At 40.4% G+C, this 22696-nt stretch overlaps 1 protein-coding gene across 1 annotated transcript; it reads left to right on the top strand.

The window, feature by feature from the left end:
* Positions 1–109: 109 nt before the first annotated feature.
* Positions 110–22351, top strand: LOC124269564 (WD repeat-containing protein 61-like). The gene is made up of 12 exons (XM_046704593.1): positions 110–263; positions 4700–4727; positions 7391–7496; positions 7801–7886; positions 8312–8379; positions 8471–8489; positions 10664–10812; positions 11476–11569; positions 18025–18118; positions 18666–18758; positions 20073–20151; positions 20668–22351. Exons 1-12 carry the CDS (start codon positions 255–257, stop codon positions 20755–20757), a joined length of 915 nt encoding a protein of 304 aa, XP_046560549.1. The 5' UTR covers positions 110–254; the 3' UTR covers positions 20758–22351.
* Positions 22352–22696: the final 345 nt, after the last annotated feature.

Below are 22696 nucleotides of genomic sequence, written 5' to 3'. Positions count from 1 at the left end.
GAAAATATATTCAGTACAAATTGATTACCACTGAATTCTGTACACATGTTCGACAATTTCATTATAATGTTGGTGTATTTATCCGAACAATACAGAGTGTTATCTATTTTATGCAGAAGATGACCCTTTTAAATACAAGCTGAATCCGCATTTTCATTTGTCAAAATTTACAGTTATTCCGCGCCGGACAGGTGCTTTCCAACGCGACAGTGACAACAACGCTAGGTGTGCAGGATTTACTTTAAAACTTCAAGATGAGTATGGTGAGAATTTTCCTGATTGTCTCATTTTAGTTGTTCAGGATATTTTATGATTGTCATCGTCCAACTTGCTGCATTATTAGTTCTTGCCTTAGGCTCTACTCGTTAAACTTAAAGCACAACTGGCTAGGCCTATCGTTAGAGGGGTGCTTTCAGTTTCAACTAGTAGATCCGTGTATTTCTTCCTGAGATACTGTGGATATAATATTTGAGGACATCTGTTGTATGCGCCACTCTTTTTGGTTGATCACGTGTTACTACTGTTGCAGAAGCAACTGGCTCTCATTGTTGTCGTGACGTGATGGCGTTGACAGGAACTTTTGGGGATAACAAATATCTACCTGTTATTGCTAACGTTGTCGGCACGGAACTACAAATTGTACAATGCCGTCCGGTAATCCAGCGCACCTAAGCACATCGATCGCAACACGGCAACTAACGTCTCTTATTTTTGGTGGTTTACATGACTAAACATGCTGGTATGCATCATATTTACCTAGACTATTAGATTCTAACGTTGCATTATGTCATACCGGCGTTCTGACGACTTCGCTTACTGTCCGGTAATTCTGCGCAGCAACTGATGCGCATAATAACCAGCTGTAGTTCCGAAGTATGGAAGCGTATTAGGGCCAATGAAATCTACAAACTCTGTCAGTATTCAGCTGTTCGTTATGAGTGTCTGCGAGATTTGTCCCAAGTTCTCAGCGACACAGAATGGGACTGTCATGAATGTGACTGTCATGACATGATCGCCAGTATTCACATGAAGCGCGATCAGCATTATGATTCCTGTTTATCGTTGATAGTTTTGTATCATGTAACTCTGATAGTTAAATGTGAAACACAACAGACAAAGAGACTTTACATCTGGACTCGATATCATGTAACAATTAGTTTTACATTTAAAATACTAATAGTACTGACTACTGACAGTATGATACCTAATGGCATACTTTTGAGTACAGGCTTTATGAGAATAATTCCTGACAAAAGTTCTTTTGCAACATCCCAGTTTGAATTTTAATAAAGTGTAAGAGTTTCAATATTTACCAGAATTGTATTTTGTTTGTTTTTCCTTGCATCATGATGAACAAGATAGATACAAACAGTTGCTGTGACATTTTAATCAAACTAATTGCGGCTCTCTGAAATACTTTCCTTACGTTTCCACTATACATAATCCACCTGCAGCTGCAATTACTTGTCTTCATATATACATCCATGTACATATCTAGGCTACACAAGCCTTTGTATTTTCATGATTCTTTGAACCATGCAGTGAGTGAGTATTGTAATATCTGTCTATAAATACACATAATACAAACCAGTAAACTACTGTTGAAAGGGTTTTGACAGATACAATACCATATGATTGCATCATCGCCATTCGAGGTTAGGAGTATTTGAATTTACCATGTTTCAAATTCATTTTATAAGTAAACTACATACAGTAACGAGCAGAAATAATGCGACTTTTCACAGACGTAGTTTCAACATATATTTACTTATAAATTCAGTTATATTTTTCATACATCCACTCTGGATACTGAAGTTTACATTTATCCAAGTCAATAGTCTGTTAGTCCACCGTTTCTCTCGATGCACTGCTGAATACGGCGTCCCATGCTGTCAATCAAATTGTCTATGTAGTCCTGGGTTAGGCCCACCCATATTTGATTGATGAGATTAGACGACTCAACGACACTCTTCGGTTCCAACTTTTCTCATTTGTCTTTCATAATCTGCCACACATTTTCAATTGGGTTCAGGTTTGGTGATGCCGCTGGAAATTTCTGTTAGGTCACGTGACTCATTTCAAACCAGTAACGGGTGTCTTGACTTGTGTACAGGTGCATTGTCCTGTTAAAAGTCAAGACAGGTATTCCACTCTGTCCTATATGGGATTCCACTATGCCTTCTTGTATAAGTTGACAGTACTTGCATGAATCCATCCTTCCTGTAATAGTTAGCAGCGGGGTTACCCCGAGTTTGCCTATACCACCCCAAACCATGACACTGGGTGAGAACTTCGGAACCATTTTGCAGCTACGTCCACCTCTTGACCACCTCTTTCTTGTGATCCTATAAAACTGAAACTTTGATTCGTCCGTAAAAATCAAATTTGAAAAGTCTGTACCCTGCATTTCCCTGCACCACTCGAGCCTTTTCTCCATATGTGCTGTTGTCATCAATGGAACTTTCTTCGCCTCGCGCTTGACATATCCAGATTGCTTTAAAGATCTTCTGATTGTCCATTCTGATACCTTAGGGGTTCCATGACTTGACGCCTTCACAGCAAGCTGTTTTGCAGACCATTTTATGTATGCCGCCACGAGACATGCGATACGTCGTCTGTCATTTGCCCCAAGAGTAGCACGACGTCTCGATCCAGCCTGTCGCTCTGTCCCTAACCCTGCGTCAAATTTCTTCAAATTTCGATAAACAGAGGCCTGATGCAGTCCTGTCAGTTTCACAAGTCTAGTTATGGATGTAATACCTGCTTCATAATATGCCAAGAGTCGATTTTTGTTGTTTTGTAACGTCATGGCAAAGCTTCGGTATCGTCCGCTAGCAACGAGGTCATGTGATCAAGCCATCCCTGAACCCAAAGGAGATAATTCCATACCAACGAGGCAAGCTACTGGCGGCTAGAAACAATGTATTTCGGCTTTTTTTTATAGTAGGATTGAGTGTACAGAAAAAAAAAAATTGTCGCATTTTTTCTGCTCGTTACTATATATTAACATCAATTCCTTACTTTGTAATTATAGATTTTTCAACATCATAAAGCACCGTCGATTATGTTGTTAAATGCAGGTCCTGACTTGTCACATGCCTTCAAATCAATTAGTTGTACCGCTGACAGGCTGACCAATCAAGAGCTGTGTTTCACATGGAGTTCCCTTTTCATCCAATCAGAGCCAAGGTTACATGTCACCTGCGCTCACAATACGAGCCTTTGTATTGTGTAACAAAGCTTGCCAAGTAACTCGTGAAATGCAGATTGAAGTTCACCACAGGTATATAAAAACTAATTATTTGCACATTTCACAGGCATTTAGATAGCGAATGACATTCTGAACACATTTATCGAATTTAGTTGGACCGCTTTCTTTTTCTGATTGTGTCAGCATGGCATCGAATCAATAATTGTAATGTAGGTCTAATGAACATTCTCGAAAAGCAAGCAACACACAGCAGACTTTTCAACACATTTATTAACAGTATATTGTTATGAATACTGATTACTTTGTCTCTCCGGATAAAAACTAGTTCAGCCGGAATTTTCAGACCCCGTCGGCATAAGCCGCCAGTAATTTTCAAAACCACTGGGAACACTGATCAATGTAAGGAAGAGTGTTTCATATTAAATCCAATTATGAATAATGAAGAAAAAGTTTTAAAAGTCTGAAGAAAACAAATTTTCATAAAACTGTCAATTTATCTGTCAATTACTGGTACAGTGTTATTTGCTTACCTTTAGTGATTAAAAGCCAGTCCCTTGTAGAAATGTCCTGATATCAAGCGTAAATGTGGTTGCAGGCGATGTTTACCTTCGATACGGAAGTACGCTTTTGCAGCTACGCAGAATTACCGGACGTGCAGAATTACTGGCCTCGCTTGTATATTTTAAAATAATGCTTTTCAGTATAAAGAAATGTTACTACCAAAATCAGAATACAGAACAGAATATGTCTGCTGAATTTTGGTGATAGGTTCTTAACTTGATGCCACTAATTAACGTTTCAAATCCCTGTGTCAGTATCATCAACGTTGGTCAACGTTGGGCCAATATAGGCAGGCAGACCACAATGTTGCAAACCATTGCTTACGATGGGCTATTGTCGAAATGGTGTCACAGAATCATTGACAACTAATGTTGATGTAATGATGCAGCTCCACATATCTATATTAAAAGTTAATTCCACAGTTATTGTAGTGACTGCAGTATCATGAACATTGTAGTGACTGCAGTATCATGAACATTGTAGTGACTGCAGTATCATGAACATTGTGATGTTTTCCTTACATATTTCCAGCACTGAGAAATAATTATTGTTCACTACCCAATTTAGGGCTGCAACGAATACACTATGTGGCGAATATGATATGTGTCACGAATATTGGGTAATTAATACGAATAATTATTCACAAATACAATATAGTAGTTTTGTCCAGAGCTCCAGATAAGCTGCGTATTTGCGTATAATACGCTGTAGAAAAGTTGAAATACGCAAGAAAAATAAATGACAGTGTATGAAAAAACACTAAATATTACTAAACACTAACAGTAGTAAATATGGATATTCCATTCTTTAGCGGCGGGGGACATTGCCATATCAGTGGCAAACACTTGTATTCGTTTTGAATGTGAAAGGAAAACCAAATGTTTTCAAGAATACATATGTAACTCACTTTTCTCATTTCTTTTTCAGTACTCAATCATATTCAAACAAGAACAAGGTATGTCATATATATACTATTATTTTGTCATCAGATCTGTGTTGGAAAATGTGAATACATCCTAGTGTACATCCATGTGTACATCCTTCAGTTTCTATTGTACTGATTGATCATCGAGTGTTCAGTTATATCTGGTGTTCATTAGTACAGCCAGCTATCTAGAAACTTCTTGAAAAATGGAGTCAGTTCCAAGGCAGATACACAAAGGTAGATAACTCTCAAACACTCTGATGCTGTGGGTTAGCCTAGTGGTTAAAGCGTTCGCTTGTCATGCCGAAGATACAGGTTCGATTTCACACATGGGTACAGCTTCCTACATCTTCTGATGCTTGACAAATGTCCAGGTGCTAATAGCTAGTGTTGGGAATCGGAAACCAAATCCACTTTCGATTATTGGAGGACTTGTGGTGAATGATTATCGATTATAATCGAAATATATACATTTTTAATGTAAATTGTAATCACCAATTTTAAGTTTTTCCCGTTTTTTTCTAATTAATGGTTTTTATAACTAAAGTACCGTCGTAAATGCTAGAAAAATGCTTTTTGGCTTATATTTAAAATTCAGATGTATTACAGTTACATAAATAACAAATATCACTTTAAGAAACATCTACCTAATGTAGACCGAGGGAATAAATTTTGAGACATGCCCTAAAATGTGTTTTTACTGATGAAAATACCAAAAACTTAGAAAAATAACGGGTAGTGGGACGTTATTTGATACAAACATTAACTGCCTGTGTTACGTCATCAGCATGCACGGTATCGACAGGTGAAATTGACACCTGAGCACACGCCCGGGGGAAGGGATCATCTCAATAGATGTTTTCTTCAAAATGTTGAATATGTGTACGTATAGTATACTATACGTATTGGTTATATAAGGGATCATTTGTGTATGTGTGTTTGTTTTGAAATAAACATACGAATTACTGTACATTGGAAAGATTCCTATCACTTGTGTTATCTTATCGATTGATTGTAGAAAATAATGTGCAAGGTTTTAATAAATGTTTTGCATGTCAACAGTATATTTCATTGCAAAAATATGGATGTAATTCGGTCAATTTATTCTAGTTGTGAACATTGGCCAAAGATTTAACAGGGTCACTGGTGTAGCTTCTTTAGAATATATATATTCTTCTTCCCATAAAGTTTGTAGACCACCCATCTAAGTACTCCCTTGTCAAAGTTGTCAAGGATGGTTTTACGTCCCGGTTTTGCTTTTGAGACGGTCTCTGTCTTGTCTGATTTGTGTACAATATTGTAAACTTGTTGGTAACACATACCAACAGCTCTACAAGTTCTGTAATAAACCCTTTCTAAACTAATGAAAGGTTTACCTCTGTCTTTTTTCAAGCACAAAAAACTTATAAACCTTTGCAACAATTGACTGCAAATAAAAAGATTTCTGTTGTTGAACTGAAAAAATCTTAAGTTTTTTGGTACCATATTCTCTCCTGTAAACTGCCCTTTAAATGCATCGGAATGTTAAATCGATTGAAATAAAAATTAGGTACACTATAGGCGAGTTGATATATTGACAACATAGCACATTTATCACCTTTATCAAAGTATTAAGGCTAAAAAGCATTTTTCTAGCATTTCCGACAGTACTTTAATACTGTCATGCAATGAAATGCACGCATGCAAGAAAAATACTGGAATTGTAATTAAACAATAGAAGTTAAAATTTTACAATGTGCATTGCTTTACGCTGTTGAGTGCATGTTTGTTCTTGAATATTCGTCAGATTTAATGGTTAGTTTACTTCATTCAAGTATGTTATACTAAAACAACATAATTATGATTAATCGAAAATATTTTTTTAACAATTGATAATTATTTTGAATCTGCCTTTCGATTATTTTCGATCATCGGGAACACCACTACTAATAGCTGAGGCTGAGATGTGTCCAATGGAGTGTTTTCAGGAAGCGTTTCAGGAAAGGATTTGTTCTGTTTTATCTTGAAATTTTCACCTCTGGGGATTCTGGATAGTATCATCTTTTTCCCGATGCCATTGTATGTCATAAGATGCAACTTAATGGATCAGCCAAACATGATAAGAGACTTTCGCCCTAACATATATCATCCCACACCAACTGCATGAATAAATGCACGTGATGTCAGTCACTGGATTGTATGGCCCAGACTCAGTTTTTGTACAGTCTGCCGTCAAACAGCTTGAATGTGCATGAGTGCAGTATTTCATGACAATAACTTAGTATGAAAATATTAAATATGTCCATTTGAATTTTGAAAAAGGTTTCAGTTGGAAAATGGAAGTCGTTTTAACCAATCAGAATCAAGCATTCTCCAATCTCATGATAGAATATGAAAGTTTTAAATATGGTCAGTTTTTTATCTTTTTATTCATATTTTTGTGGTTTATAATGTCCCAAATCTAAAACCCCAAAGGGAAGAGATTTTAGCAACATGTTGACTTGAGACAGCATATGAGCCTCTGAGAACAGCTATATTAGTTATTGAGATCTATCGGAAATGCACCAGATATCAGTTTATTGGTTCTCCATCAAAAGTTGATCTCCAGTAGTCTTGAACTTTATCATGTAAACATAAGTGCTAAGTTTTCATCATCCCACAATTGCTATATGATAAAGGTGAGCTTCTGTACCTGACACTGTGGTTGTTTGCAGCCCATGAAGACAGCATATGGAGCTGTGCCTGGGGGCGGAGTGAGCGGGACGGCACCGAAAATATTGTGACAGGTGCTCTGGATGACACTGTCAAAGTGTGGAAGTGGTAAGTGTCAACCATCCATAAGGTCTGCAGTAACCCATGCTGGTCAGGTGAATTATGGGATCTAGTGGACTTTGTTGACGCATGTCATTGTATTTCATTTGCCTAGATAGTAGATGACGCTCATGATGTAAATCACTGGATTTTGTTATCTGACGATCATCAAATGGCTGAGACATATATATGCAATTTTATTTCCCGAAAGTGCTCCCAGTGTTTTAAATCACTGTCCATCTCTCTCTCTCTCCCTCTCTCTCTCTCTCTCTCACTCACTCACTCACTTACTCGATCGATGTGGATGTTCCAGGTCAGATGAGAAGCTGGAGCTGCGACACACCTTAGAAGGGCATCAGCTTGGAGTCCTGTCTGTCGACATCAGTCCAGGCGGCACATGTATCCTCAATTACCATGGTTACGGACATCAGGTTTTTCAGGGCTTAATATTCTGCCTCAATGCCCGATTCCTCCAAAAGATCTTGACCCATGAAGATTTGGGTCGTAAGAGGTGTCCAAGAGGATCGGGTAGTCAGACTCACTTACTTGGTTGACACATGTTATCAATCCCAATTGCGTAGATCAGTGTTCCTGCTGTGTTTATCCCTGGATTGTCTGGTCAAGATCTGATTATTTACAGACCACCGTCATATAGCTGGAAAGTCAAACTTTACATAGAAAATCCCTATTCAGCAAAACTTTTACATTTATCCTTTATGTAACACCTTACTTTAAACTCCACATCAGGGACCCATGTTTTGAGTGCCCCCATATGTCAAAGGCAACTTAACTATCCTGACAAAATGTTCCTGAACTGTGCTTAGTAGCAGCTTCCAGCAGTCTTGACGGCCACATGAAGATTTGGGACCTGGAGTCGGGAAACTTGCCAAGGGTATCGACGCCGGGCCAGGTGGGTGAATATGTATCACTATACAGGGGTGTCGATGCCAGGCCAGGTGGGTGAATATGTAGCACTTGACAAGGGTATCGACGCCGGGCCAGGTGGATGAATATGTAGCACTAGACAAGGGTATCGACGCCGGGCCAGGTGGGTGAATATGTAGCACTAGACAAGGGTATCGACGCCGGGCCAGGTGGGTGAATATGTATCACTATACAGGGGTGTCGATGCCAGGCCAGGTGGGTGAATATGTAGCACTAGACAAGGGTATCGACGCCGGGCCAGGTGGGTGAATATGTAGTACCAGACAAGGGTATCGACGCCGGGCCAGGTGGGTGAATATGTAGCACTATACAGGGGTGTCGATGCCAGGCCAGGTGGATGAATATGTAGCACTAGACAAGGGTATCGACGCCGGGCCAGGTGGGTGAATATGTAGCACTAGACAAGGGTATCGACCGGGCCAGGTGGGTGAATATGTAGCACCAGACAAGGGTATCGATGCCGGGCCAGGTGGGTGAATATGTAGCACTAGACAATGCCGGGCCAGGTGGGTGAATATGTAGCACTAGACAAGGGTATCGATGCCAGGCCAGGTGGGTGAATATGTAGCACCAGACAAGGGTGTCGATGCCGGGCCAGGTGGGTGAATATGTAGCACCAGACAAGGATGTCGATGCCAGACCAGGTGGGTGAATATGTAGCACCAGACAAGGATGTGGATGCCAGGCCAGGTGGGTGAATATGTAGCACTAGACAAGGATGTCAATGTCGGGCCTGATGGGTGAATATGTAGCACCAGACAAGGGTGTCGATGCTGGGCCAGGTGGGTGAATATGTAGCACCAGACAAGGATGTCGATGCCAGGCCAGGTGGGTGAATATATGGCACTTGACAAGGGTGTCGATGCCAGGCCAGGTTGGTGAATATGTAGCACTAGACAAGGGTGTCGATGCCAGGCCAGGTGGGTGAATATGTGGCACTAGACAAGGGTGTCAATGGCGGGCCAGGTGGGTGAATATGTAGCACTAGACAGGGGTGTCGATGCTGGGCCAGATGGGTGAATATGTAGCACTATAAAGGGGTGTCGATGCCAGGCCAGGTGGGTGAATATGTGGCACTAGACAAGGGTATCGATGCCAGGCCAGGTGGGTGAATATGTAGCACCAGACAAGGATGTCGATGCCAGACCAGGTGGGTGAATATGAAGCACTAGACAAGGGTGTCGATGCCAGACCAGGTGGGTGAATATGTAGCACCAGACAAGGGTGTCGATGCCAGGCCAGGTGGGTGAATATGTAGCACCAGACAAGGGTGTCGATGCCAGGCCAGGTGGGTGAATATGTAGCACCAGACAAGGGTGTCGATGCTGGGCCTGGTCGGGTAATATCTGGCACTAGACAAGGGTGTCGATGTTTGGCCAGGTGGGTGAATATGTAGCACCAGACAAGGATGTGGATGCTGGGCCAGGTGGGTGGGTGAATATGTAGCACTAGACAAGGATGTCAATGTCGGGCCTGATGGGTGAATATGTAGCACCAGACAAGGGTGTCGATGCTGGGCCAGGTGGGTGAATATGTAGCACCAGACAAGGGTTTCGATGTCTGGCTAGATGGGTGAATATGTAGCACCAGACAAGGGTGTAGATGCTGGGCCAGGTTGGTGAATATGTAGCACCAGACAAGGGTGTCGATGCCAGGCCAGGTGGGTGAATATGTAGCACTAGACAAGGGTGTCGATGCTGGGCCTGGTCGGTTAATATGTAGCACTAGACAAGGGTGTCGATGTCGGGCTAGATGGGTGAATATGTATCACTAGACAGGGGTGTCGATGTCGGGCTAGATGGGTGAATATGTATCACTAGACAAGGGTGTCGATGTCGGGCTAGATGGGTGAATATGTATCACTAGACAGGGGTGTCGATGTCGGGCTAGATGGGTGAATATGTATCACTACTAGACAAGGGTGTCGGTGTCGGGCTAGATGGGTGAATATGTAGCACTAGACAGGGGTGTCGATGTCGGGCTAGATGGGTGAATATGTAGCACTAAACAAGGGTGTCAATGTCGGGCTAGATGAGTGAATATGTAGCACTAGACGGTTTTACAACACCAGGGCAGGGGGGTGAATATTAGCATGATTTGTCAGATGCTTCATGTACAAATTTTCTCCTCTTTTCAGTTATCAAGCATTAATCGGTCACTAATTGTAGTTTCAAATGTGACATCTGAAGATGTGAAGTTTCCAATGGACATCCATTTCTTGTTGTCAACAGTTGATGCGTGGACTGTGGCCCTCTCACCAGACAACAGGTTCATAGCATCCGGCAGTCACACAGGCAAGATCAACCTGTTTGGTGTAGACTCTGGCAGGAAGGAGACGTCCTTGGACACTAGGTGCAAATTCACACTCAGCATTGCATATGTAAGTACAGGTATCCATGGTCCAATGGTTAGAATATGTCCTCAGCTCACTTTTGCTTGTCTCACTCTCACAACTGCATATGTAAGTGCAGGTATCCATGGTCCAATGGTTAGAATATGTCCTTAGCACACTTTTGCTTGTCTCACGCTCACAACTGCATGTTAAGGTACAGGTATCCATGGTCCAATGGTTAGAATATGTCCTCAGCTCACTTTTGCTTGTCTCACGCTCACAACTGCATGTTTAAGTACCATGGGTGCAAGGTTGAAATTTCCCAATTCGTCAGAAAATAAGACCTTATCAGGGGAACTTAGGACAATATCAAGACTTTTTTCCCAATTAGCCCACCAAGGACACTCAGTTTGGAAGCCTGGATAAAACTCAGGGTACTATAATTAGGGCTGGCTATCTATATAGATCATAAAGGTCAATAATCATAAACTAAATATCAAACGATTATCAATAAATATCGAAGAAATAACCTTCAACACAAATGCCAAAGAATGTCTGAAAGAAATGAAGCTATTTCACACCACTGGTGAGGGGTGACATGTTTAGGCTTGGGTTACTAGCAGAACAGTGTCCTGAACATACTTTACATACAGCCCATGATTTAAAACCTGTCTTCGTGGGAAATACTCATGAGTTTCATGCATGTTTCAGAGCCCTGATGGGAGATTCATAGCCTCAGGAGCTCTAGACGGTATTGTCAACATCTTTGACATCACGACAGGAAAACTCATCCACACACTAGAAGGTAATATCCATCTGTATCTGTCTGTTGTGAAGAAGTAGAAGGTAATATCCATCTGTATCTGTCTGTTGTGAAGAAGTAGAAGGTAATATCCATCTGTATCTGTCTGTTGTGAAGAGTTCTTTTTAAGTAATTATTGGTTTGCATAGAATAGGTGACAAATTACAGGTGTAGTGTGTGTCAATATTTGTTCATTCATTCACCTCTTGAGGATCCCGGGTCAATGTGCGGAAGGAGGCGGGTTCGATATATAAAATATGGTACTTGTTGATCCCTGCCTGGCGCTCGGCATTAATGGGTACAATGAGAGCTGGTCGGCTTGGAGTCAGTATTATGTGTCTGAGTGGGGTATTCATGCTTCACTGCGGCATGGTATCTCAGTGGGCTAGCACTATAAAACCAGCTTAAGCCTGGGCTAGTACAAGCAGTCGCACATACACTAGTGGTGGTCCGATTAATTGAAATAATCGAAGATTGGTCATAGTGACTAAACGACCAAGCAATCGATCACAATTTCTCATAATCGAACACAACCAATTCTGGAACACAGGTGATTTTTCACATGATTGGTTTTGTCTGTTACATTTCGTTAGCACTACAAGCTAGTTTCAAGTCATGATTGAATTTATGTTAAAGATTCCAAGAAATTTATGCTACTAACATACTAGTCATCCATTAAAGATGTGAAATTTTGCCCAAAAAAACAAAAGAACTACTTGTTTTTTACCTTATTTTTATGTGCATTAACAAATTTCATAAATGATGCTAACCAATTATTTTCGATGATTGATCGGTAGTAATGAGCCAATCATCAATTATGAGATTTTAACCAATTCCCAACACTAACATACACATACATGCACATCGTCATATGAGCGAAATATTCTTAAGTATATTCTTAGTCAATGTGTGGTAAGGTTTGCCGACTGGCTGTTTGCATGTAATGGTACCCCACTGGCATGGGCTGATGCTCATGATGTCAATCACTGGTTTGTCTGGTCCAGGCTATTTATTTTTATTGTCTCTATCCATTACAGGTGGAATATTACGAAGTCCACCATTAAATGATAATAAAATGTGTTGAACATGTGAAAATTATGTGTGATAGTTATCTGGTCATTCAAATATTAGTTTCACGTGAGTAAAGAGCTCACGGGGGAAGTATTTAATCATTTAAACTGTTGTGTTGAAAGTGTTAATTTGTCACAGCTTGAAGCAGGTTTATCAAGTATATTGATAAAGAAGTAAAACAGTTGTCGCATTCATGTAAGAGAAGCTTGTGTTTTTACAAGAATATGCAAAATTTGGCTTGCACAATCTTAAAGGGGCACTGATCCAGAACTATTTCCGTTGTTGCTTTTGTTATTGTTTTTCTCCCATGAGTACCTGGATGATATCCCAGAATTCTTGACTGGTTCGGACCTCTGCTGCGCCACCTGCATGCCACATTGATAGTAAAAGTATAGATTGATCAACAAAGATGAAATCTTTTATGCTCGATATACAATTTCATTCTTCATTATGATAAGAAATGAAAACATTTTGTCTTATAATCCAGATTAGTTTAACCATCTGCCAGAGGTTAACAAAATGTTAGGACTGAAATATATTTTATAGTTTTATAATTGCAACGTGATGGTATGGATGGTATGGATGTACTACTTCTTTATTGTTTACAACACAACGTTTCTGTAAATAATAAAGAAGGTGTAAATCCATATCATACGTTCAGAGGCCCAGATAAGCTGCGTATCTGGGTAAAATACGCATAGAAAATTTCCAATTACGCATTGAAAAATAATTGTGTGCACCAGTTACGCATTTAAAATGTTAGATATGCAAAAAGTTTAAAACAAATGCGTACGGAATATATTTATAAAAATCGCTGCTTGCGTGATGAAAAAGACATCGATTGCTATCAAGTTGTACTGTTAGTATAAGACAAGTGTTGTACTGTCAGTATAGGATGATTTTTTTATGGAATCATTTCCATTATATTTAAGTTGGTTTTGATTAGGTATGACATAAGGCAGAACATATCTGCTTAGTAAACTTACTCAATGACGTAATACTTAAGGTGAGTAAAATGACTGAAATACACATATTTGAAAGCAGTGGGTAACGGAAAATGAAATACCCACTCAACATTCATAATACCCACTCCAAAAAAATACAGTGGGTACAGTACCCACATGAGCCAAATCTTATCTGGAGCTCTGTACGTTGTTGTGTTACCATTAGTGGTGTTCCGATTAATTGAAATAATCAGAGATTGATAGCAGTGACCAAACGACCAAGCAATCGATCACATTTTCTCATAATCAAACATTAACGATTTTGGAACTACTGTTTTAGTCTTTGAAATACTTGACAATGGAACATATCGTTGAAGTTGTCAGTGCCTGAAAACGTGTTTAATTCTTAGAAAACTCACTTCACTAACTGAAAAGCCATGACTGAATATTTCTTGAAGACTCCGGGAAGTTTATGTTCGTGATATATTAGTCATCACTAAAGTAGCAAGTTGCAAAATGTTATACATATCTGCGATATCAACCTGGATAGGAAAATCTGAAAAATGATGCTAACTAATTTTTTCCGATGATTGTTCATTGGTAATGAAGCAATCATCAATTGTGAGATTTTAACCAATTCCCAACACTAGTTACCATCCAACTTCTAAATGCCCATCAAACATCTGAACATGAATCATATTTCACACACACGCCCTAAGTGCGACCGAGTGTATGTTGTCTGTCTCATTTACACTTCCCGGTGAAAAAAATTATTCTGTTGAATGCTACAACAAATAAATAAAAGCAAAATGCAAATATCAAAATTAAAACAGACTAAAGTTATAACAACAATGTCAGGCTATTACCTTGTTCAAGGAATGTATCCATCAATATCCACATAAAGGAACGATATGCCATTCATCTGCAGCTGACAAAGAATCCTGTTCCATGTCATGTGTCTTTTAACAGTCTAATATGCGAAAAAGTGATATATCGTTTCAGGTTTTTAACATTGGTGTATAGTCTCATTGGTCACTGAAGATAGCACACAACTAATTGCATGATGTCCCCCATTCTTTAAAAAGTAATTTAGTAAGACATCAATGAGTGTTTTAATCAATGTATTGGTGGTTAATCCTTTGAACGAAGGACGTTGTTTCTACACAGGCACTTTATGACAGGGTGTATTCAGTATAGATTAGTAAATCTACATACATAAACGCTACCTTGTGACAAATCCGCTGTGCAAGATAAAAGTAATTAATCAATCAGCGTACTATCAGTTAATTCTTTGATTGATGTTTGTTTTTGTAACTTAGCTGATAATTCTTCTTGCTACACTTCCATGTGCATATTACATAACATGTAATACATTTGCCACATCAGACCTTTATTTATAATGTTGAGTATTTACTCCCGACACGAGAAATGCTAAATGGGAACCTTTGTCGGGTAATCTAAGTGGTGATACCACTAATTATACCTGTTATAAATTCATTAACTGACCATCAACTGAATGATGACAAATAACATGTAGGTTTATACCACCTAACATGGGTTACAACAAGGGAGTATTATTTGCTGTATTGCATGCAATTTTAATTGCATGTGAAAACCTATGGCCGACACTATTTTGAGGATACGAACAGAACTTCATTGTTGCATAAGAAATACATATAAGCATAGGATCAAGCTGCATCAGTCACTATACCATCCAGGCATTCGAAAATCCGAAAAACCTACACTGCTGGGATACTTTACGGCAATCATACAAGAACTACCGTGGATATTTTCAAATAACTGCATCTGATGGGCATCCACCCTTCCTAATGTCCCACTGTTTAGGTTGAAATTCTGTCAAGGTGGACAGTAGCCCAGTCCCCGTGTCCGTCACGGTCGAGGGAGCAGTACTGACCAGCTTGTAGCTAGGTTTCGTAATCAGACTGTAGGCGAGAAACATTAATCGCTCTGGATCAGTGCCCCTTTAACTGTTGTGGTCCATGCCTGTGCACTCACTGAACTGACTTCATAGTGTAGTGGACAGGGCACCTGTACAGAGGTTTGAAGATATGTGGCTGTCTGGATCAGACTTGATTATACAACTGGAATATTGCTTAGTGTTGCAACCGACCAGCCTACCAACTAAAAGGCTAAAATAAGGTACCTGCCTGTCACTCGGCATGAAGGGAGTGAAACAAGGAGTGAGTGAGTGAGTTAAGGTTTTAAGTCACATCGGCAGTATTTCAACCATATCGTGACTAAATCAAGTTATAAGGGGCGGTGGGGTAGCCTATGGTTAAAGCGTTGGCTTGTCATGCCGAAGACCCGGGTTCGAATCCCCACATGGGTACAATGTGTGAAGCCCATTTCTGGTGTCGCCCGCTGTGATGTTGCTGGAATATTGCTAAAAGCGGCGTAAAACCAAACTCAGTCAGTCAGTTATAAATTATAATAATTAAAAATATATTATAAACACCTGTCAGTGAAGGACAGTAAAACAACTAGATTATCACAGATATAAATTTAAAAGTAGTAATTCAATCTAAACCAATGAAACAAGGATTTGTTTGATTACAGTCAGTATACAGTCTCTGAGATGGGTATCCTTGCAGAGCAGGTGTATGGTATCTCAGTGGGGTATCACCATGAACCCATCATCAGTCTGGAGTCCTACAGGAACATTTGCATGCATACACGTGCATCCATTTCGCTATATATATTAGTGCAGGGTCGGGTGGTCAGACTTGGTTAACACATTTCATCGTATCACAATTGCAAGATTGATGCTCATGTTGTCGATCACTAGATTGTCCGATCAAGACTCAATTATTTATAGATAGACTATGGCTGAGTCGGCATTAAAACAACAAACCAACCAATATTATGTATGTATGATGTAGATGTATGGCTGATGTATGGCATTAAACAACAAACCAACCAACTATGTGATAAATATGTATGTAGATGACTAATATATTACAAATTGCATTTGAAAATTTCATCCAATGTACTTGCAACTTGCTGTGATGTATTCAATAAACTTCCTGGAGTATTCAAGAAATATTCAGTCATGACTTTTCAGTAAGGGAAGTGAGTTTTCTAAGAATTAAACACATCTTCAGGCCCTGACAACTTCTAAGATATATTCAATCGTCAAGTGTTTCAAACACTAAAACAGTCGTTCCAAATCGTTTGTGTTCGATTATGAGAAAATGTGATCGATTGCTTGGTTGTTTGGTCACTGCGACCAATCTTAAGTACCACTATTGTTCACTGAAGGGGTCCCTCTCCCCACTTGTCCAATGTCGTTGAAGGGATACTGTGACCAATCTTCAATTATTTCAATTAATCGGAACACCACTATTGTACACTGAAGGGGTCCCTCTCCCCACTTGTCCAATGTCGTTGAAGGGATACTGTGACCAATCTTCAATTATTTCAATTAATTGGAACACCACTATTGTACACTGAAGGGGTCCCTCTCCCCACTTGTCCAATGTCGTTGAAGGGATACTGTGACCAATCTTCAATTATTTCAATTAATTGGAACACCACTATTGTACACTGAAGGGGTCCCTCTCCCCACTTGTCCAATGTCGTTGAAGGGATACTGTGACCAATCTTCAATTATTTCAATTAATTGGAACACCACTATTGTACACTGAAGGGGTCCCTCTCCCCACTTGTCCAATGTCGTTGAAGGGATACTGTGACCAATCTTCAATTATTTCAATTAATCGGAACACCACTATTGTACACTGAAGGGTCCCTCTCCCCACTTGTCCAATGTCGTTGAAGGGATACTGTGACCAATCTTCAATTATTTCAATTAATCGGAACACCACTATTGTACACTGAAGGGGTCCCTCTCCCCACTTGTCCAATGTCGTTGAAGGGATACTGTGACCAATCTTCAATTATTTCAATTAATCGAACACCACTATTGTACACTGAAGGGGTCCCTCTCCCCACTTGTCCAATGTCGCCAATTGAAGGGATACTGTGACCAATCTTCAATTATTTCAATTAATCGGAATACCACTATTGTACACTGAAGGGTCCCTCTCCCCACTTGTCCAATGTCGTTGAAGGGATACTGTGACCAATCTTCAATTATTTCAATTAATCGGAACACCACTATTGTACACTGAAGGGGTCCCTCTCCCCACCTGTCCAATGTCGTTGAAGGGATACTGTGACCAATCTTCAATTATTTCAATTAATTGGAACACCACTATTGTACACTGAAGGGGTCCCTCTCCCCACTTGTCCAATGTCGTTGAAGGGATACTGTGACCAATCTTCAATTATTTCAATTAATCGGAATACCACTATTGTACACTGAAGGGGTCCCTCTCCCCACTTGTCTAATATCTTAGCAGGACACTGCTTGAGGTATACAAAACCCATGAAGAAGTCACGTGACATCTTTGTCTCTTCCAGGTCACGCTATGCCTATCAGGTCTCTGTGCTTCTCTCCTGACTCCCAGCTTCTGGTCACGGCATCAGACGATGGAAATATCAAGATATATGATGTGTGAGTAGACAGGCCTACCTGATGGCCCCTGTGAGTGAGACAGGAACAGCCCCACCCTAGTTGTGGATCATAGATACATCTGTGGTGGATTGGATGGAGTAACTAGACCAGGGTGTGTGTGTGTGTGTGTGTGCTATTACCCACAACGTTTGTGCGATTCAGTGTAAAACTAAAAGTAAGACAGCAGAATATCTTTCAGTAGCATGGGTGTGGAGTTGCGTTTTCAAAATCGTTTTAATTTGTTATCCTTCTTCTTTGTTATATCCTTTTTCCATATTATTTGTAGTAATAAATTGTGCGTGCAGGGTGCGCCGCGACCACACACCTTTTGTCCTGAATGTTTAGACCATTGAAACTTGTGAAAATGAAGTGTGCACCCCTCTTTCCCAATATTGTTTACAGACTGCTGCCATATAGCTGGAATATTGCTCAGTGCGGCTTTAAAAAACAAACAAACAAACACAGCTCCCACACCAAATATCTACTTGTTCTTGCTGTGTGGTCCAGTGATAGTATTAATTTTATCTCAACATTTCATTATTTCCAGCCAACATGCCAACCTAGCAGGAACCCTGTCAGGCCATGGAGACTGGGTACTCAGTGTCTCCTTCTGCCCAGATAACACCCACTTTGTCTCAGGGTAAGATAACACCCACTTTGTCTCAGGGTAAGATAACACCCACTTTGTCTCAGGGTAAGATAACATCCACTTTGCCTCAGGGTAAGATAACATCCACTTTGTCTCAGGGTATTGTAACAACCACTTTGTCTCAGGGTAAGATAACACCCACTTTGTCTCAGGGTAAGATAACATCCACTTTGTCTCAGGGTAAGATAACATCCACTTTGTCTCAGGGTATTGTAACACCCACTTTGTCTCAGGGTAAGATAACACCCACTTTGTCTCAGGGTAAGATAACACCCACTTTGTCTCAGGGTAAGATAACATCCACTTTGTCTCAGGGTAAGATAACATCCACTTTGTCTCAGGGTAAGATAACACCCACTTTGTCTCAGGGTAAGATAACATCCACTTTGTCTCAGGGTAAGATAACACCCACTTTGTCTCAGGGTAAGATAACATCCACTTTGTCTCAGGGTAAGATAACACCAACCTTGCCTCAGGGTAAGATATCACCCACTTTGTCTCAGGGTAAGATAATGCCCACTTTGTCTCAGGGTAAGATAACACCCACTTTGTCTCAGGGTAAGGTAACACCCACTTTGTCTCAGGTAAGATAACACCCACTTTGTCTCAGGGTAAGATAACACCCACTTTGTCTCAGGGTTCTCAAAGATTACACCCACTTTGTCTCAGGGTTTAGATAACATCCACTTTGTCTCAGGGTAAGATAACACCAACCTTGCCTCAGGGTAAGATAACACCCACTTTGTCTCAGGGAAAATTAACGCCCAGTTTCTCTCAGGGTAAGATAATGCCCACTTTGTCTCAGGGAAAATTAACGCCCAGTTTGTCTCAGGGTAAGGTAACACCCACATTGACTACGAAATGAGTTACCATGGAGTTATCTCCCTTCATGTTATCCACCATATCAAGTTTGATTATACACCTGTAAGAACCACCAGGAGGACCCAAATTTGCATGTGCTTGGATTTCCGGGAGGGAGACTCGATAGTGGTTGAAGCCTGAATTGAATATTACACGACGTTGTCAGTTTGGGCCAGTTTGCTTTTGAAAATCAAAATGTAACTGTTGAAAGAGGTCCAAGTCTTATTTGAAGATGCCTACTGTACTATCACCTCTATGACCTGCTAATCTTGGGACGTAGGGTGGCCTAGTGGTTAAGGTATTCGCTCAACACGCTGAAGACCCAGGTTCGATTCCCCACAGTGTGAAGCCCATTTCTGGTATCCACTGCTGTGATATCGCTGGAATATTGCTAAAGACAGCATAAAACCAAACTCACTCACTCACCTGCTGTTCATCTTCCAGGTCATCTGATAAAACCGTGAAGATCTGGAATGCCGGAACTCGGCAGTGTGTCCACACATTCTATGAGCACTCTGACCAGGTAAGGAAAACAGTTGTTCTCACATGGCCAGAATGTTACTGAGGGTTCCAGTCTCCCTCGTCACCACAGTAGAACCAGTAGACCTCATGCACTCTTCACAATCAAATAACAAACATGAAGCCCTTTGTTGATGTATCATTGACCAACTTTACCACAATATAGCAGTGTGTGATATAGGTTCCAAATTTTGCTAGCCAGTCGTGTAGATTGATGCTCATGACATCGACCACTGGGTTATCTGGTCCAGAATTGATCTTTTACAGACTGCCACTGTATGGCTGGAATACTGCTGAGTTCATCATTAAACAACAACCAAACAAACAAACTAATGGCAGTGTAATCATTACTTTTTGTCATGAAATTGACTGTGCTGTGAGAAACTGATTTCTCTACACATCTAACAAATTACATTTTCTAGCCTTAGGCATTAGAAGCGTAAATCTTCAAGCACATTTAGACTATTCCCACAACAAATCCCTCCAATTCACAATGAGATGTTTGGTATGTTTTTTTCAGGTATGGAGCGCCACCTATAACAGTAATGGTTCCAAGATTGTGTCCGTCTCAGACGATAAAGCAATACACATCTACGACTGCCCTCTCTGAGGTCGGCTGTCACAAGACTGATACTCACTGAAGCCAGTCCTTCTGAATGATTGAAATGTTTGTTGTCTGAAGACAAATGGATTGTACGCCACCTGTGAAGCTTCATCTCCATCTCCGCACCTCCAAGTGCTTCCCATTGCAGGGATGTATATTGGACCTCCAAGTGCTTCCCATTGCAGGGATGTATATTGGACCTCCAAGTGCTTCCCATTGCAGGGATGTATATTGGAAGTAAAGACACAGAGTTGACTGTATGGGGTGTAGGAGTGAATTTCATTCCAAAGTTTAGTCATAGCTCCAAAACGATTTTGACTCCCACACTAAGAAGGACTGATGATCTTAATGTTAAGATCATCACGAGGACCAAGTTCCAATACACAGGATGCATACACTGCTGCTGTGCATGTACCTTTGATGATGGTACAGTGTGTTGAAACAGTTCTCACCAAAGACGTTTCTCAAGTTTGGTCAAATTGACACAATGGAGGTACAGTCCTTGAGGGAAGTGCATCTTCTTGTTTAGCTGAATAGAAGCATTCCAGGTCAGAATTGGTCCTTAGGAACCTAAGCCTGCTTGTAAAAGGAACCTTATAGATATAATGGTTCACTGTGTGATCCCACCACTAAGAGTATTTTACAGATATCGTTGGTGCTCATGGATTTGTCTAGACCTGGGCCTAGGTTTTCAAAGCTCTCTTAGCGCTAAGATAGTCATATGTGCCATACAGTAACATTAACTTACGACTGTCTTAGCGATAAGAGAACTTCGAAAATCCAGGCCCTGCTCAGAAGTCAATATTTGGCCCGAGTTTGCCAAAGTAGGCATAAAAACTGTCATATCCTACACAATATAGTGGTAAAGCAACATAAGTACTGTGATGTGCTGGTTGAGCAGACTTTAACTCCATGGACAATATGACCCCAAAATTACCAAATGGCTTCATTTTACATAGGTGACTCCTCTGTTAACATGTGATGTTATAACATCTCTGAAAAAGAGAACTTTAGAAAGCAAACAATAAGAATGATATATTGACCTCACAAAGACACTTAGTTGGAAGTTCAAGACATATCCCTGTTAGTTCAGCAGATATTGCAAATGGAATTACCTCCTTCATTGGCACTGAAAAAATACATAATAATTAATAATTTTAACATTCAGATGTTACTGTAATCCATTCTGCCAAGATAATGTCAAATGGTGTGTATATAAATTATGTATATGTTACATTAGATGTCTGGAGTAAGTCACATCAGCTCAATATGCTTCAGGGCCAGTGGGGTAGCCTAGTGGTTAAAGCGTTGGCTCGTCACGCCAAAGCCCCGGGTTCGAATCCCCACATGGGCACAATGTGTGAAGCCCATTTCTGGTGTCCCCTGCCGTGATGTTGCTGGAATATTGCTAAAAGCGGCGTAAAACCAAACTCAGTCAGTCAGTCAGTCAATATGCTTCAAGATTCTCCAGAAAATCTTGGTTGTTATTGGTCATTGTGTGGGGTGTGAAAATCATGCAAGTCACGTGTTGAAGCAAGCACATCCTTCATTCAAACATCAACTGTACATAATAATGTAAATAAATATATTTTACATTTCATATTTTGGTTTTCATTGCCCTGGACACCAAGGCAGGCTTGTTTGTGTGTTAATCAGTTATAGTACGTCAGCCAGCCAGTGAAAGTTGCAGTGGCTCAGCGGGCTAGGCATCTGACTTTGTGTGCTGGCAATTAGGTGCCTGACTCTGAGGGTGTGGGTTCGAATCCCGGATGGGACTCAACCCAACAAAAGTACTAGAATCTGTATTTTACTAAGAAAGTGTAGTCCCAAATATAACATGTGTTACATTTGACCACTTTCTAAATGGCATTGTGTAATCACAACGAATGCAAGTATTGAAATTGTTTTGCTCTAGATCTGAAAGCTACAGATTCATCAAGGAGAC

Source organism: Haliotis rubra, unplaced genomic scaffold, assembly GCF_003918875.1.
Source record: "Haliotis rubra isolate DU_JTF1 unplaced genomic scaffold, ASM391887v1 Scf1456, whole genome shotgun sequence".
In the NCBI taxonomy this organism is placed as follows: Eukaryota; Metazoa; Mollusca; class Gastropoda; order Lepetellida; family Haliotidae; genus Haliotis; species Haliotis rubra.
The sequence above is the reverse complement of the archived record's forward strand: the minus strand, read 5'-3'. Positions and strand labels throughout refer to the sequence as shown.